Below are 18,265 nucleotides of genomic sequence, written 5' to 3' on the forward strand. Positions count from 1 at the left end.
TAGTAGGTTTATACACATTTATTGAATGTCAACATATAAAGATAAGAAGTTTCCTTGAAGCAGTGATTGAGTTATACATGCATGGTTTTTCTTGACCTGTCTTTGGCGATTCGAAGACATATACACAAGGATTATAGATGGACGTTCAAGCTTCATGACACTGTACAACCAAAATTACAGTACAATAACTAAAATAGATGATCCCATCTGATATATCGAGATCTTACTATTATACAAAACCACCAATCAGAATACTAGATTGCTAACCATTTCGATTTCTCTTTAATCAACTTATGATTACCCGAAATAGCATATAACAGAATCAAATTATGGGCCGATTGGTATGCTAGGGAACTTGATCTTATTGCCTATACACAGATATAATGAATCATCAGCTCTGAAAATTCCGTCATATCATAGCCATAGCATACTGTTTCTTCTTTCTTTATTTTGTGCGCGATGATTTTTGATAGAGAACGAAAATCTGACTTACGTCAGGATCCAAACTGTTTTCCATCCTTTTCTCAATACTCTTTAATACTCTCTCATAATGACTAACAGCTAAGTGGTTTATACCTATACCATGGAACGATCTTCCGTAGTTGTATTCCACTTGTTCTTGCGTGATGGGATCGGCTGATGATAATTTACGATATCGAGTTAAGAATGCCATTCCCTTTCGGTTTAAGTAACGAGTATTATCTTATCAGCGATTCTATCCTGTCCAGAAATAAAAAGGGGAAAAGGTAATTTGAATTTGAAAATTGAAACAAATCATTGAGAATAATAATTCGATGGAAGCTCTATCTCAATCGCAACTCACCTGAGCAAGTTGATAATTCCTGTTATCACTCTGTCTATTCATTGCTCTGCCAAAGAACGATTGAGCGATGAGTAAACAGATGAAAGGATGGTATTGATCAATTTCATATGCTCTGAACAGATAGACTTTTGCAAAGGAAACGTATATCAGCTGAAAGTCATTACCACTATCGATAACGAGCTGAAACTTTACTCACATAATGCACTCTGATAACTTTTATTAGTCAACATTTGCTGACCATGTAAGATATACCAATAAGCCGTTGGCTTTTTGGGTAAATCAGGTTTTTTCTTCTTCTCTTCATCATTATCATTTTCGTTGGATTCTTCATCATCATGTTCATCTTGTTCTTGAAGAATATCATCATCGAATTTCCCACCTCTGTTCACTGCCCATCGTCCAGTAGGTGCATTATAATGTAATTTCATCACTAGTCCCTCTTTAGCGGATGAAGAAGGATTTTCCGTGATCTTCAATGTGTTGAAATCTGAAACGGCATCATCAAACGTTTTCATTTCCCTACTAACGAAATTCTGGACACTCATTGATCCCCAAGATGATAATGCTTTCAATCCACCGGATGAAATGCAATTTAACATGAGTAGCAGAGGAGATGGGTCGAATTGATATATCTGAGCGAGACGTTTACAGTTATCGGTGATCTTGTCGTAGGCTCGTAGTCTCATTCCGCATGCTAGAGAGTATGAAAAATCAATTTAGTTTTTATGATCAATGATGAGGTAGTATAAAATACGATTCAAAGCCTTCACCCACCTATCATTGTCAACCTCAACGCCACTTCACATCTCCTGTTGTGGAACAGGCCGGACCAAATCACATGTTCAAGTATATCCATTGCTATGTCTTCTTCGCTTTTGACCATGAGTACGCAGCAGTACTACGGATCAACAACATTCAAATCAGCTCAACTGCACAAACGACTCAGCTCGACGTATGTCGTTGACTTACCTTCACAGTAAGTGTGAGCCATTCTGCATAGTTCAATCCGTAAAATTCAGTTCGTCGGTAAGTGATATGTATCGGACCCTCGTCATCCTCAACTAGATGAAATCAAAATTGTCAGGTGACAAGACACATTTAATGAAATTGACATATTACTCACAACCCAAAACTCTTTCTAAACGATCTTGCATCTCTCTAGCTTGATAATCCACATCATTTCTTTTGAATTTACGTGACTTCAGCACTCTGACCACTCCCTATCATTCCAAACATCTAATCAGCATCCACTCGATGTATGCTCCAATGACGGGCATCTTCTTTGATGTGATGAGGACACCCTACTCACTCTTGATTTTGAGAAATTTCCTCTATTCAATCTATAATTCTCAATCATAGTCCCCGCAGCACCGATAAATCTATCCAATGCACCAATATCACCTTCTTCTATACCTCTCTCAGCATCTTGTACGTCTTTCCATAAGTTTTGCATCTGAGATCTCATCTGATCTTCTAATATCCTCTTTGTCAATTTCTTGTTGGCCGATTTCTCCGCTCGGGTCGCTTGATCGTCTTCTACCATGTAGGCTGAAGGTCGTCGGATAGAGTGTTTGTCTTTCTCTCGATGTGCTCTTGTTCGGATGACTGGGATCATGGCTGCGTCAGCAAAGCAGGCTGGGGTATATGAAGGGGTACAACATACTATCTGAAACTAGGTCAAGCGCTTCGGCCTTTTTACCCATATCTTCCAGCACGTTTGCAAGACGTAATCGGGCAGCGATGTTATCAGGAGCATTGTCGACGACTACGAAGGTATGTCATCAGCTTGTGCACGGTGATAGTTTCATACTCATCTGACTCACCCCATTGCAACGCATCTTGAGCTTGTTGCAGATCCTTAAGCTGATGATGACATATACCAACGTTGTATACTTCGTCTGTACTGTCTGGCAACTATTGGAAAATGGGATCAGTGAATCTCATTGTGAAAGTCGTTGATGAGAATGTATACACTCACCTCCTCACACTCTTGTATGGAAGCATAACAATCCAAAGCTTTATCCCACAATTCACATTTCATCAACGCTTCACCCAGTTCAACGAACAATGCGTGATATGTCAGGACGTCAAGTGTCAGAATCTCGTTCACGTGTATCTACAAAATGTGAAGAATGTTTTAGCTAGAGGCTCTTGCAGTAGGAGGAGCTTCGCATATCGAACTTACCATAGCTTCTTCATAATCACCCAATCTCAACCGTATCAAAGCCAATCTATGCCTCAACCGCACATCCAGCTCGAATCCTTCGTTATCTTCCATCTCTTTCGTTTCCGGATTGTACCTAGGGGTCTGAGGTGGATCGTACTCTCTATCTTCTTTATCGAAATTATCCCAATTCTTCAGCCCTTTTCTACCTTGTAACCATCTTTGTCCTTTCCTGACTACTTCCAACGCTTGATCTAAATCATCTAATATCATCAAATCATCCACCAAGTCAATGACCCTCTCAATCGTCATTGTATTAGGTATCAATTCAGAAACCGCAGATGCAGAACCGGGTCCAGCATCGAAAGTCTTGATATGCCAATCGAATGCTTCCCTCATAACCTGTACTATAAATGGCCTTTGGTTCATGTCGATCATGACTTGGTGGAATTCCATGATGATATCGAAGTGACGAGCAAAGTATTCAGTCTTGACGAGTTTTCTGAATACATCACTTGCCTGTTGGAAAAAGGATAGTAAGCTTATAGCATTCTTTGAAAATTACTTCGGAAAGGGACAACTTACCCTTGTTTTCTGCCTTTGAGCGACATATATGATACCCAAATCGAAGAGCAATTCTGTAGCGGACGGATTGAATTTCAACGCTTTTCGTAAACAGTAAACACATTGGTCTTGTTGACCGGTCTGTCTAATCATATCATAAACCAGAATGAGCTGATAATCTTATACGCTAGAAAAGCAGTGAAATCTCACTTGAATTGATAAGCCAATTCTTTCCATGTCTCCTCATCATTATCTATATGAGCTCCTAGAAATCTCATCTGTCTTGCTTTTTCTGGATCTCCCAGATCTTCATAACAAGTAGCCAATGATGCCCATGCTGCACTGATGTACGGATCATGCCTGATAACCTCCAAATATATCTCGATGGCTTCTTGGAACTCTTCATTCAGATTATGGAAGTTTGCTTGACCTAATAGTCGAGTGACTTCATGTGAGGGTTTATGTATTCTCCTTGGCTTGAAACCGAAACAAGCAAGTCAGTTTACTATGATCATGGTATGATGGGCATGACTGACTTTCTGTATTCTACGACGACGAGCAGGTTGAGGTAATTCTTCTGCATCTGCTAAAGCGATCTCCCTCTGAAAGTCTCTACCACCCAAATCACCTGATGCACCTGATGGGATAGCTCGAGAGACGAATCCTGCTAGACGACTATGAACCGAATTAGCAAAATAGAGGAACAGACGTCAATGCAGGAATAAGTATGACTTACTCGAATACAGCATCATCGTTGCCCGTCCTTGATGGTCCGGCTTCAGGCTGCTCATCTTCCCGATCATCTGGTTCATAATCATCTTCGGCACCGGACCATTCGTTCAATTCGCTGAAGCCTTCGTCACTTGATTGACCAGCTTCTTGTTCAGCTTCGAAACGCTCTTCGGCTGCTGCATCTTCCGCTAGCAGGGTCGGATCGATGGGTATTTCTGCCATTGATGATTCTGCGGAGCGAACCAGAGCTGGACCTGACATCGTAGTGGTTGAGCCTCAGTTCTTAGATGCTCTCAATGGACAATTATGCTTGTACTGCAATGTTATTGTTGTTTCCTCGAGCAGCTGGTTTATTTACAAGTTGACTTTGAACCCCTCTCAACCTCCACATTCCTAACCCACGCGAGACATTGACCCATTGACGGGATAAAACCCAGCAAATACAAAACACGGAATAATTCCCCCCCCAAATCTGGGTGTCAGGCGGCATACTCCGCATTTGACCCCCAAGCTGATCCCTAATCGTAATCTACCCTGAATCCTTGCTGATGTTGGGGATGAATTACAGTGATATCTCGATCAAGGCCACGTGGTGATACCAGGGTTATGGGGAGCATAATCCCGCACGAGCCTACAATCAGGTTCACCCATGGTCTCGTACCATTCCACCAGCATCCACCACCCGTACTCACTGCTCTCCTTCATATAAACACCTCTACATCCTATCCTCTTGATCTCTCTTCTCTTCTTCTTCTTCAGCTTTTTACAGCTTTAGTGATCATCCCCTACCTTTTTCTCTTTCTCTCTCTTCTCTCTTTCCGTTTCTCTCCTCCTCTTTCTTTCTTCAAAAAGGTCACAACTTGATACGTGAGTCGCGACACGCTTTCGGTTTAACCGACCACCGAAAAAAAGTTGAACCCATGAGCTGATATCATACGTTCTATCCCTTCTTCGCTCAATGACCTGGCGATCATAAAGAAGCCTGAAACTACTCTCGCAACTCTCTCTTCTCTCTTTTTCACCATGTCTACCAAAGGTGAGTACATACTTCTGACCCAACTGTCACCCTCAGCTCTTCTCCTCCGGCCGAAACTGCACAGGCCTCTTGATACACTTGAAATTTTGGACATCCGTCAATCCTATCTAGTTCAATGATCATCGTCCTACTGCCTCGCACTAGCTAGATGCTGACTGCATTATTGTGCAATAGCTATCCGAGAGTTCGACGCCAAGCAGCTCGTTTCCTACTGGCTCAACCGATCCCCTACTCCTATCCCAACCAAGAGTGATTCTTCTCTCTCAGCTGCTCAAGTAGCTCAAGTGGAATGGTACGTATACCTGAAGCCACTCCTGTGTTTCCACGTCCTTATGTTGCTTATGTATGTGGAGCTAATGCTAACTTCTTGCTTTTATAGGGATCCCGTCACCAAGCAACTCTCTCCTCCTATTAAACCAGGTCAAGGTCTCCCTGACTGGGTCTTCACCTCCAAACTCGTTGGCAAGCCTGATCAACTTATCAAGCGAAGAGGAAAGGCTGGACTCCTCTGTCTCAACAAGGGATGGGAAGAGACTGGTGCCTGGATCGAACAAAGAGCCGGTAAACCCGTTACTGTCGAATCAACCACCGGTACCCTCAACACCTTTATCATTGAACCTTTCTGCCCTCACCCTGCCGAGACTGAATACTACGTCTGTATCAACTCTACCAGAGAAGGTGATTGGATCCTTTTCACTCAGTGAGTCAATGCCATGATATCCTATATAGCGCAACGAGCTGACGAGGTATAACCATAGCGAGGGTGGTGTTGATGTTGGAGATGTTGATGCCAAGGCTTTGAAGTTGCTCTTACCTGTCGGTGAGGAGGTGAGTGTTCCCGCTTACACTCAGGTATCAGAAACTCGAGCTAATCTAAGTAACCGCCAGTTCCCTACCCGAGAAAACCTCATCAGCACCCTTCTTGCCAATGTCGCTCCTGCCAAGCAAGATGTTCTTGCCGATTTCTTGATCAGACTCTACGCTGTATACGTCGACTTGCACTGTGAGTGATATTAGGAATGGTGGTCATTCCGGTGTATGCTGATAGTCTCTTTCATTCCAGTCGCCTACCTCGAAATCAATCCTCTCGTTGTCCTCGACGCTGCTGAAGGCAAACCCGCCGAAATTCACTACCTCGACATGGCTGCCAAGCTCGATCAAACCGCCGACTTCCTGTGTGGACCTAAATGGGCTATCGCTCGAGACACCGTCACTCCCTCTGCCGGCTCCTCCGCTATCAAGGCTGATCGAGGACCTCCTATGGTCTGGCCTGCTCCTTTCGGTCGAGATTTGACTAAAGAGGAAGCTTACATCCAGAAACTCGATGCCTCAACTGGTGCTTCCCTCAAACTTACCGTTCTTAACCAAGCCGGTCGAGTATGGACCATGGTAGCTGGTGGTGGTGCCTCTGTCGTCTACTCCGATGCTATCGCTGCTGCAGGTTTCGCCCACGAACTTGCCAACTACGGTGAATACTCGGGAGCTCCAACTGAAGGTCAAACCTACGAATACGCCAAGACCATCATCGACTTGATCGTCCGAGGTGAACCTCACCCTGAGGGTAAAGTACTCATCATCGGTGGTGGTGCTGCCAACTTCTCGGACGTCGCTGCTACCTTCAAAGGTATCATCCGAGCTCTCAAGCAATTCAAGGAAGGTCTTCTCCGACACAAGGTTTCCATCTGGGTCCGAAGAGCTGGTCCTAACTACCAAGAAGGTCTCAAAGCTATGCGACTTTGTGGTGAATCCATTGGTGTCCCCATGAAAGTCTACGGTCCCGAATCCCCTATCACCGCTATCGTCCCAATGGCTCTCGGTATTCAACGACCTGCCTCTGCCGCTACCCGAGACGTAACTCCTATTGCTTCTTCTCCTGCTTCCCCCTCTGTCAACGGTTCGACTCCCCTCCCCGGGTCCGGTGAACCAGCCGCTGTCGGAAGCGTAAAGGCTGATGGCTCCCGAGAACAACCCAACGACCACATCGTTAGATTCGAAACTGAGAAACTCGGCTCTCGACCTTGGTTCAGACCTTTCGACGAACACACCAGATCTTTCGTCTTCGGTCTCCAACCCCGAGCTATCCAAGGAATGCTCGATTTCGACTTCTCATGTGGCCGAAAGACCCCTTCCGTCGCTGCTATGATTTACCCATTCGGTGGTCACCACATCCAAAAGTTCTACTGGGGTACTAAAGAAACCCTTCTTCCAGTCTACACCTCCGTCGGTGAGGCCATCAAGAAGCACCCAGATGTTGATGTAGTCGTCAACTTTTCGTCTTCTCGATCAGTCTACGCTTCTACCCTCGATATCCTTACCTACCCCCAAATCAAAGCTATCGGTATCATCGCTGAAGGTGTACCTGAAAGACACGCTCGAGAGCTCCTCCACCTCGCTGTCAAGAAGGAAGTCATCATCATCGGTCCTGCTACTGTAGGTGGTATCAAGCCTGGTTGTTTCAGAATTGGTAACACCGGTGGTATGATGGACAACCTTATCGCCTGTAAACTCTACCGACCTGGTTCCGTCGGTTACGTCTCCAAATCTGGTGGTATGTCCAACGAATTGAACAACATCCTTTCTTACACCACCAACGGTGTTTACGAAGGTGTTGCTATTGGTGGTGATCGATACCCCGGTACCTCCTTCATCGACCACTTGCTCAGATACGAAGCTGATCCCGAGTGTAAATTACTCTTACTCTTGGGTGAAGTTGGTGGTACCGAAGAATACCGAGTCATTGAAGCCGTCAAGAAAGGTATCATCAAGAAGCCTATTGTTGCTTGGGCTATCGGTACTTGTGCCAAGATGTTCACCTCCGAGGTTCAATTCGGTCACGCCGGTTCTATGGCCAACTCCGACTTGGAAACCGCTGATGCCAAGAACAGAGCTATGAAAGCTGCTGGTTTCATCGTTCCCGACACCTTCGAAGACCTTCCTGAAGTTCTCAAGGCCACTTATCAGAAACTCGTTTCAGCTGGTGCCATCGTACCCAAAGCTGAAATTGAACCTCCTCAAATTCCTATGGACTACCAATGGGCCTCTGTGAGTATGCCCAGTTTCGTTATGGATGAAGTGATTACTGATAATATTCTTCATTAGAAACTTGGTCTTATCCGAAAACCCGCTGCTTTCATCTCCACCATCTCCGATGAGCGAGGTCAAGAACTCATGTACGCCGGTATGCGAATTTCCGATGTCTTCAAGGAAGAACTTGGTATCGGTGGTGTTATCTCATTGCTTTGGTTCAAACGAAGACTCCCTGCTTTCGCTTGTAAATTCATCGAAATGGTTCTTCAACTTACTGCCGATCACGGACCTGCCGTGTCTGGTGCTATGAACACCATCATCACTGCTCGAGCTGGTAAAGATCTTATCTCTTCCCTCGTCGCTGGTCTTTTGACCATTGGTGATCGATTTGGTGGTGCTCTTGATGGTGCTGCTGCTGAGTTCTCTCGAGGTGTCTCATCCGGACTCACCCCAAGAGAGTTTGTCGACCAAAACAGAAAAGCCAACAAGCTTATCCCAGGTATCGGACACAAGATCAAGTCCAAGACCAACCCTGATCTCCGAGTTACTCTTGTCGTCGACTACGTCAAGAAACACTTCCCATCCCACAAGACTTTGGACTTTGCTCTTGCCGTCGAGGATGTGACCACCCAAAAGGCCAACACCCTTATCCTCAACGTTGACGGTGCCATTGCTGCCTCGTTCTGTGACTTGCTCTCTGGATCCGGTGCTTTCACTGAGGAGGAAGCTGCCGAATACCTCAAGAGCGGTACCCTCAATGGTCTCTTCGTCTTGGGTCGATCGATCGGTTTCATCGGTCATTACCTCGATCAAAGACTCCTCAAACAACCTCTTTACAGGCACCCTGCGGATGATATCTTCATCAACGTGAGTCGATATGCTAGAATCCGTGATACCATTACTGACATGTCACTTGATTTCCATAGATGCAAGAGCGAGTTGTCTTCCAACCCGGTTCCGCTTAATCGCAGTGATGATCTAGCTTATACTATAAGCCAAGGATCAATCATTTTGCTATTGTCATCATACATAAGGAGTTTCCTCATTTCAATTTGTATCTAATTTCCTTTCATCGATATTTTGGAAGCACGTGTCTATAGATTTTTTAACATTTTTGGTACGATTTACAATGAAACAATAAAGAGAGAGCAGTAGTGGTATATATTTATATAGAAAGAAGGATAGGTAACCATCATCATGCACCGATTCATGGACATTTTAACAGTATAAGATGCAGTCAGAGAAAGCAGAGAAGTACAAGTGAGGTCGGCAGATGAAACGTATTCATCAGTAAATCAACATTACGCCACAGATCAGAGGATTATAACGAGATGAGCTGAGGTTTATTCCACGCGACGTGTTGATCGTCATACCTCAGAATACAATTATCACTCAACTTCCATATTGATACATCCAATCTCTTCGTAATCATATCACAGATCGGCTCGATATCTCGTTGGTGATATCCAGAATGTCTGAACCACATCAGGACAAAGTGGAAGAGAAGAGGGACGAGGAGGGGAATCCACAAATACAAGATGCAGAAGTCAAAGTTGAGACCACTGAAAAGGAGGAGGGGAAAGATGAATCTGACAATGTAGTCCAGGACGACAAGGACGAGACATCAAAGGGAGTTAGTGTAGCTGTAGCTGATGCCAAGGCTGAGGTGAATAATGAACCAGAACAAGTCAAGGATGTGGAATCTCAACCTCAGAGAGTGCGAGAGAAAGTGAGTCTACCTCGTTCTCTTCTCTTTTCATTCTAGCAGCACTGATTGACTTCTTGTGTCATTGTATGATAGCCATCACCTCTGACGCTACCTACGGATCTCTTAAACACACACGAAGCAGATGCTCTCCACCCACCCGACTCACCCACGACCTCACTCATAACCTCTCTTCGTACTCAACTGTCTTTGCTGTCGGACCAATCAATCCAACTGAATCAAAAGCTCATATCGTCCATAAGTAAATCGGCAGATCTGGAAGATGAGCTACACGAGCTTCGGGCTCAACACCGATCGTTGACGGACCACGCGGGTGAACTGGAGAAGGAGAAGAACAAATGGGAAGAATCGATGAATACTGGATTACTAGTTGAGCGATCGCAGATCAAAGATGAGATGCAGAAATTGGCTCAGGGATTAGTAGAAGAAGAAAGAAGGAGGGGAACAGCGGAAGAAAAGAGAAGAGAGGTGGAGAATGAGGTGGATGATTTGACGGCCAAATTGTTTGATCAGGTGAGTGATTGACTGCTGGACAATGATGAGGGACTACAGAACGGTCAATGGATGAACTGTTAGGTGGAACGAAGAGGGTACAAAGGAGGGACGAATCGGACAGGAATGGAGAAGATCACAATGCTGACCACTGTAGTTATTGCATATTCTAGGCAAATGCTATGGTAGCTACTGAACGGATGTCTCGAGCTGAAGCTGAAGCACGCTTGAAATCGACAGAAGAGAATCTAGCTGCTGCTGAAGCTGCCGTCCGAGATATGCAATTACATCTACAATCCCTACCACCTTCCGCCGTCCAACCTTCAGCTACGACTTTACCACCACATACCGCAGCGGCTGAAGGTACCTCATCAATATCGATAAGCAGGAAATATCTCTCATCACATGTCCCTTATTCGGAATTCTTGAATTTCATCCAACATCTAAGAACACTTCGACCTATCAAAGACACATCCAAAAACACCTTCCCACCACCACTCATAACCAATCTCCTCACTCAGCCTTTCTTGGCCAGAACGATCATAGAAGATAATGATACTACGTTGAGGTTGGATATCGCCCCTGATCTAAGTTGGTTATCCCGTAGAAGCGTTTCTCAAGCTATCATATCTGGTGATCTCATTGTCGAACCGGTATCTACAGCGACTTTATTGAGTAGTACCAGTTCTTCGATACAGGAAATAAATTGCAGTCTATGTGGTAAATCTATATTCAACCATCACCAACAACCTCATTCACCAGCTGGAACATCCCATTTCGGGCCACCTCCTGTACATCCTCAACGGAATTCCAATTCGACCGCATCGAGATTCTCCCTCAAACCTTTCTTCGCTACCACCACCTCTTCTCCTTCAGCTACAAATTCAAACTCTACACCGAACGTTCCATCACCTAGTCAATCACCCATCTCTTCGCCTGCTATAGGTCCTGGAGGAGCCGTAACCTCGGTATACGTATTTAGGATCGCCAAACCGCAGTTACAAACTGGTAGTAATAGTGGTGATAAGGGAGATTCAAAGCTGTATCCACTATGTAGGACTGGATGGTGTCTTGAGAGGATGAGAGCTACTTGTGCTTTATGGCATTTCGTTAGAACAGGAGTGATCCAAGTGATATGGCATGGAGATGATGGATCGGGTACTACATTGACAACCGCAACAATAAAGGAGAATAATCAGCAGGTAGGATTAGGATCGGAAACCACGAAAGTAAATCCTGCCGAGCAAGATGATCCCACTTCTGAGCGAACAATTGCAACTGCGAATGGAAATGGGGACGAACAGAACATTCAACGGCCTCCACCACTCCCTCAACGTAAGAAATCATCTTGGGCATTGGGATTCAAATTATCTGATAAATCCACTGGAGGATGGACGAGGGGATGGAAATCTTCTGGTGGAACCACTAATAGTCCACCTGGTTCGCCCGGTACCGGTGAGGAAAAACGAAGGGATTCGGTAGGGTCTTTGGGAGCAGAAAGAGATGAGAATGGAAGAGTACAGACGGCCGGTGGGCTGGGGCTGGGCGAGGCATTGAATATTGATGAGAAGGAAAAAGAAAAGGAAAAGGAAGCTCCTGTTATACAAGAACCATCATCACTCTCAACTGCGACCGCGAATGAGACAAATCAGTCGACTGAGACTGAGGGCAAACAAGATGAAGATTCAGCCAAGTTGGGTAAAGAACAAGAACAAGATGGAGAAGGAGAAGGCGAAACTGGTATGCAAGTTCAACCTCCGCCACTATCGAGAGCGACATCGAATATATCTTCTATCAATACTTCTGAAACTGGATTTCATACGCCTAAAGGTGGTCAAGCGGATTTACATTCTGAAGATGGTCACGACAATGTTGTTGAAGAAGAGGAAGTGAAGAGGGATGAACAAAGTACACCTCATCCGCCATCACGTGTGGATACAGATACGAAGACAGAGGACCGAGTGATTGAATTAGCGTCTCCCGCCTCGGGTACTGCAAGTCCGACTGGGGTCTCAGCTGGTGCTCCTCCTCCTATACCTCGACGAGCGGCAGGTAGGAATACATTATCTCAACTTAGTGGAGGGACGTCCACGCCTGTGACTAGTCAGCCACCTACTCCCGTGAAAGATAGGGAAACGAACGAAAGGCAAGATGAGGATGAGGATGAGTTGAGTATCTTGAGAGAATTGAGAGATGAATTGGAGCAGAGGAAGAGTGGGGATGTAAGTAGGGATGAGAAGGTCGATGAGAATGTACAAGATAAACAGCAGGATAAGAACGTAGAAGTGGATAACACTCAGGATGGTCAAGGCGAAGATAACCATAAAGATGGAGAGCAGAAGCAGGAGGAAGAAGAGGAAGAACCCCCATTTACACCTGTGAACCTGGATGAGAAATTCCCATTATCACCATTACAACAACAGACTTTCCCTAGCTCTTCCACTTCTCGACCCAACTCTCACTCTGCTGCCGCAGCACCACCACCCTTACCACCTCGACACCCCAAGACACCCGTGTTACAACTATCCAACTCGACTGGAACAGAAGGTGAAAAGAGATATTTCACTGTTGGTGATAAAGGAAGTGATAGTTGGGAGGGTAAAGCGTGGGAAAAGATCGTAAAGTTAAAGGAGGAAATGTGGAAATCTAGAATAGGAGTCTTAGATGAGTGAATATGATGCGATGGATTGATAGATTATTATTGTTGAGTATCAGGCGGTCTTACAGTAGCTCGCTTATTTTTTGTATTTGTCTATATACTGTCTATATATCCCACAATCCAACACGTTAGCTTCAATTAGATAGATATTATACCTACCCATTCATATGCCCCGTATCATTCTTATGACGAATGAACGACAAAATGTATATATACAATTACAGCACAAGCCAGTACACTGTAATACATCGTGCAGGACAACTCATTGTATGATACTGTAAGAGCTGGAATAGGACATAAATATAGAATGCATATTGGTTTTTATAAGGTACAAAGGAAGAACATGAATATCGTAGCATCGTAGCATTAGATAGATATATATACTGCAATGACTTTTCTTTAAGATATATATAATACTTTTTGACCTGAGATTGAATCTTCGTTTGGATGTACATTTACTTCACTTCTTCACTTCTTCACTTCTTTGCTCCTTCGCGTTTGGACTATCACTCGTCTTCATATATACAGCTTGTTCACTCGGTTGATCGCAGCTTGATGAATGTCGATGTTGATGGTATTGGGTATATACTTGAGTTAAGGGATATACGTATGAGTTTTTGGGGATATGATGAGAACATGAAAAGGTGAAGATATGGTATATTTACAACACGATGAAGAATAGAATAATAGGATGAAGCAAGGTTGAAGATCGACTATAGTTGGAAAACTCTTGAGTAACTGGCTATAAATGTCAGGATATCGTAAAGAAGGAAAAAAACCCAAAAGATGATACTGTATGATGAAAAGACATATGATGAATTATGATAAACAACGATTTTCATTAAGAGCCAAAAGTACTGTACAACTGATTAGAAAGCAAATAAAGTAAAAGGGAGATTTACTTTCATGTTGAGTGAATTAACCAAGTAGTCTTGTTTCTACCTACGCACCATCCTTATTCCACAAGAGCTTACTGGCGCTATCTGATCTACCACCCAACTCAGGAGAAGATTTGACGTGGTGTAAAGCACTCAAAGCGGCGATACTTGCCTCGTTGTTATGTTGATTGGTAAGACTGAGAGATTGTTGTCGAGGTTGAGCCTGAGGATGACCAAGACTGCTTCCGAAAGCAAGAGTGTTGTTTTGATTAGGGGAGCTACGAGTCCAAGTACCCGTCCAATCAGGCCAAGAACCAAGAGAATCGATAGAGAAGTTCGAAGAGGTATGTCGATGTCCCCATCCTCGTGGGATCTGACCAATTGGGACAGGTGAAGGGCGGACGATATCATCCTCAAATGGGACTTCAGGATTGGGGAAGACAATATTACGAGGTCTGACATGAGTTCTAGCCAAGTGACCATTGATGGCTTCTAATTGAGATGCGAGGTAATCTCGAGTTTGGAGAAGTTCGAGATCATCACCCTCACTATACATTCTATCTCATCAGCTTTCTCCTGAAGAATAGGAGTTGCAAAACAGCTTACTCTTGAGGGGCATTTCCATAAGGTGTGATTTCGATTGGAGGAACTACGATTGGTCGATCTCGGCTCATACTCTGATGTCGCTTGAAATGTTTTTGCTCCTGTTGAAAAAATCAGCTAGACTCCATTGTCGGGTAGAAGGAAGTCGTATATCGCTTACATCAGAGTCGGCGATACGAGCTTGAATTCTTTCGCTCATTCCTTGATAGTACTTTCCATTGATCTGTGAAATATGGTCAGCTCTGGAATGTTGAGGTCAGGACTGGCTCACCTTCTTGATCGCATCATTAGCTTGAACTCGAGTTTGGAGTCTATTGGAATATATGTCAGCTATCATGACGATATGAATTTGACAGCTTACCTTGCCATGATAGGTCCTCTTCGGTTGCCTGCTTCGTCGACCAGAGGTTTCCAAGAGCATATCTTTCCGGGAGAGAGGAGTTCGGCGAGTTCCTTGTACGGTCACAAGCAAAGTATCAGTTGTTCAGCAACTTTCCGCAGATTTGGTCGGCTTGACTCACCTCGTAGTTGAGGTTAGTGGGGAGACCAGCAATATATAAATTAGCTGAATTGGGATCTTCCAAAGCTTTGTTTTGAACTTGGTAATCCTCCTGCGAACCATGTAAGCAAAGATCAGCCTGGTCTACTGCTGATAGTTCAGGTTTGAAACGATGTGGCAGTATTGAACAGCTTACTCACCTTGCCAAATTCGCATTCCACATTCTTCATCTTCAGATGCACGATGAAATTTTGAGCTTGATCGGGTCGTTTGAACCTTTTACAATTCATGATAAGCTATAAATCGAGGAGATGAAGTCCAGCAAAGCTTACATCACAAAAGCGTGTCTGGAGCACCAACACAAATTAGCACCATTTCCCGTACCGGTTGATCGATACTTACGGTCTTGTGGTTCGAGAAGGGATTTTCACCGATACCACTTCGCCGAATTCCGACGCGTAGACTCGAAGTTGCTCTTCCGTGAGATCATTATTCACTCGATGGATGAAAACTACAATATCACTTGCATCAGCAATTGTACTCATCCATTGTGAGTTTAGATACGACTTACCATTCCTTCCTTCACCTAGCATAGGCATCGCTGGCATACTCTTTGAACTCATCAACTTATTTCTCGCCCCCATTTGACCAAAGTTGAAAGCTGGCATCCTTCTCAACCCTCTTTTGACGTCGGTCTCGACTTCACCTTGGCATTCGTTGATATCTTGCATGGATAATGGGGTTGGAATATCGTCATCTTGAAATCTTACATTTGCACTTGGTCTTCTGAACAGACCTGGTACTTGTCCTTGATGTTGGTGGTGATAAGGAAGGTTGGGTACAGATTGATGATGACTGATAGGACTGATGTTCATGGGTGGATAGAATGAACGAACATTTGCATTTGGTCCGGCATGATGTTGATAGGGATAGTGGGTGTGGTGATGATCGTCCAGTTCGATATCGATAGAAGAGAGAGAAGGGTGATGTCTGATAGGGTTGATATGATCGTCGATCGGTGAGAAAGGATAACCGGTGGAGTTGGGACTGGTTGGCGTATAGAGCTCGAAATCGTTTGGAAGGTTTTTAGTATTGATGGGATAGAGAATAGATGGTTGATGATGAGTTCCAGCTGCAGTTTCACTAGTAAAACTCTTGATGGTCGGCGTATGAGTTTGTGATGGTAAGATCGGAAGGCTTGGTGATCTAGATCGAGTTTCGAGAGGACCTTTGTCGCGGATAGGACCAAGAAATGTCTGAGCATGATGAGCACTCAGATCGTTTGGCATCTGAATCAAGTTGAATGGAGAAGTCGAGGAAGAAGATTTCCATCCAGCACCAAAAGATTTAGCTGTAGTAGTTCTGGAAGAAGGAAAAGGAAAGATTGTATCTTCTCCTCTGATGTGGTTATGATTGTTGTCGTTCGCCTTGGTCGTATCGGAGTGCGAGGAGGTCGAGTTGGTTTCCACGCAGGTAGAAGAGATGGTTCCACCGGATGTGGTGTCCGAGTTAGACTGGGAGGTAGATGTGAAAGTGGGAGATGATTTGGGAAAGATGAAAGAAGGTGAAGATGGGCTGAGTGATCGTGATGTAGTACTCGACATGATGTAATCACTATCGAGAAGGGAGGAAAGGAAGGAAGATGTTTCGGTTGTTTTGGGGAAAGAATAAGGGTAGAAGGGGCTTGTTAAGAACTAAATATGAAGGAGCAGACTTGTCAGAGACGATATATGGATATAACAATATATACTGATCCTTCCATGTGGAATGAGCAAATGGAAAAAGGAAAAGATAGAAGAAAATAATGAAAAGGAAGAAGGTATATATATATATCTACTCACCTGTAATATAGTTGCGATAATAGCCGGTTCTACGCCGAGTGATCACGTATCAAGTAATGTTGGATGACATGAGACTGTCATACAGTCTTAAAGCTGAGGTCCGAAGAGAACAGAATACTCAAACCCGATCGGCGATGTTTCCGAATAGCAACAAATGTGCTAGAAATGTAGGCTAAGATGAAACGGCGTACCTGAAAAGAGTAGATGGATGATGGGAAAAGGATCAGCGTTATCTTGGAAGATGACGACAGTGACCTAGTGGATTCAGGTGGGATGGGCGATTGAAATCGAGAAGTGATGACAAAAGTGAAAAGATAGATGGGTATAGCTAGAACGATAGCGGAGTGGGTGATCAATCAGTGAGAAGGAAAGAGGAAAGATATAGCAATTGAGTAAGATACAGTATACGCGACGCGTCTTAATCCAGTCAGTGATTCTATATTGTATAGTCAGCTTGATCCCATCAATGCGTTTGTGTGATGTTATATTAGCTCAACATCACATCAATTCACCCGTCAGGAACGACCTCGAACCTCTCGACCACTTGGCTAGGACGTGCAGAAGAACAAAGGTAAATATCCGCCCATCGTCATGGTGATGTCTGAGTTTAGAAAGATGATGATCATTCAGGAGGAGAGAAGATTGATCTTTTAGCATTTGAGCTATACGAGGAATCAGATGAAAACAGGTCCAAGCGCTTCCAAGAGATCAGGTCAAAGGAGGTCGTGTATATCTCGTGTTTTTGCATTTGATCTTGATGGGATATATATATCGTAAATGTCTTGTATACCATGCTGACGATGACGATTTCGTGTGGTACCACAAGTCCGATCGTGAGGAAGCAAAGTTGATTTCGGAGAAGCAGTTTCAGAATCATAATGGCCAGTATGTCCGACTTGAGATTGAAATTGAAAAGTATATGTAGGCCGATGGAAAATCAAGCTGAACTTGACCAACATCCATCGGTCAAAGGATACCATGTGTATTCGTGTGTGTATGTGATGTGTGTGTATGCTGGAATCGATCGAGCATCAACTGTTACTGTTTATCGACGAGTACCTCGTAGTTTGTTCTCGATTTGATCGGTTCTTCATCCTCAACTTGATAATGACGGAGACTAATGAAATCCTGTGAGTATAGAACGAAAGAAAACACGTTGACCTGAAACGTTAATACAGCCAGATATCCATTTGATGGATCTACTATTAAATACAAAGATCA

At 44.1% G+C, this 18,265-nt stretch overlaps 4 protein-coding genes across 4 annotated transcripts; 2 read left to right on the forward strand and 2 right to left on the reverse strand.

The window, feature by feature from the left end:
- Positions 1–254: 254 nt before the first annotated feature.
- Positions 255–4,544, reverse strand: L199_007494 (uncharacterized protein; the record flags this gene model as incomplete). Its single annotated transcript, XM_064893183.1, has 16 exons — positions 255–368; positions 494–676; positions 824–948; positions 1,020–1,517; positions 1,598–1,721; positions 1,793–1,884; positions 1,947–2,043; positions 2,133–2,428; positions 2,487–2,588; positions 2,647–2,737; positions 2,802–2,939; positions 3,009–3,506; positions 3,573–3,696; positions 3,762–4,027; positions 4,088–4,226; positions 4,288–4,544. The coding sequence occupies 16 exons, from the start codon at positions 4,542–4,544 to the stop codon at positions 255–257; spliced, it is 3,144 nt and encodes a 1,047-aa protein (XP_064749255.1).
- A 762-nt stretch (positions 4,545–5,306) lies between these two features.
- Positions 5,307–9,311, forward strand: L199_007495 (uncharacterized protein; the record flags this gene model as incomplete). The annotated part of the gene is made up of 8 exons (XM_064893184.1): positions 5,307–5,319; positions 5,494–5,611; positions 5,699–6,019; positions 6,078–6,147; positions 6,208–6,322; positions 6,383–8,361; positions 8,419–9,213; positions 9,273–9,311. 8 exons carry the CDS (start codon positions 5,307–5,309, stop codon positions 9,309–9,311), a joined length of 3,450 nt encoding a protein of 1,149 aa, XP_064749256.1.
- Positions 9,312–9,817: 506 nt separating this feature from the next.
- Positions 9,818–13,236, forward strand: L199_007496 (uncharacterized protein; the record flags this gene model as incomplete). The annotated part of the gene is made up of 3 exons (XM_064893185.1): positions 9,818–10,075; positions 10,148–10,585; positions 10,738–13,236. 3 exons carry the CDS (start codon positions 9,818–9,820, stop codon positions 13,234–13,236), a joined length of 3,195 nt encoding a protein of 1,064 aa, XP_064749257.1.
- Positions 13,237–14,165: 929 nt separating this feature from the next.
- Positions 14,166–16,807, reverse strand: L199_007497 (uncharacterized protein; the record flags this gene model as incomplete). The annotated part of the gene is made up of 10 exons (XM_064893186.1): positions 14,166–14,649; positions 14,708–14,805; positions 14,865–14,927; positions 14,976–15,015; positions 15,066–15,157; positions 15,226–15,315; positions 15,404–15,479; positions 15,536–15,550; positions 15,606–15,714; positions 15,775–16,807. 10 exons carry the CDS (start codon positions 16,805–16,807, stop codon positions 14,166–14,168), a joined length of 2,100 nt encoding a protein of 699 aa, XP_064749258.1.
- Positions 16,808–18,265: the final 1,458 nt, after the last annotated feature.

Source organism: Kwoniella botswanensis, chromosome 2 (assembly GCF_036426115.1).
Source record: "Kwoniella botswanensis chromosome 2, complete sequence".
In the NCBI taxonomy this organism is placed as follows: Eukaryota; Fungi; Basidiomycota; class Tremellomycetes; order Tremellales; family Cryptococcaceae; genus Kwoniella; species Kwoniella botswanensis.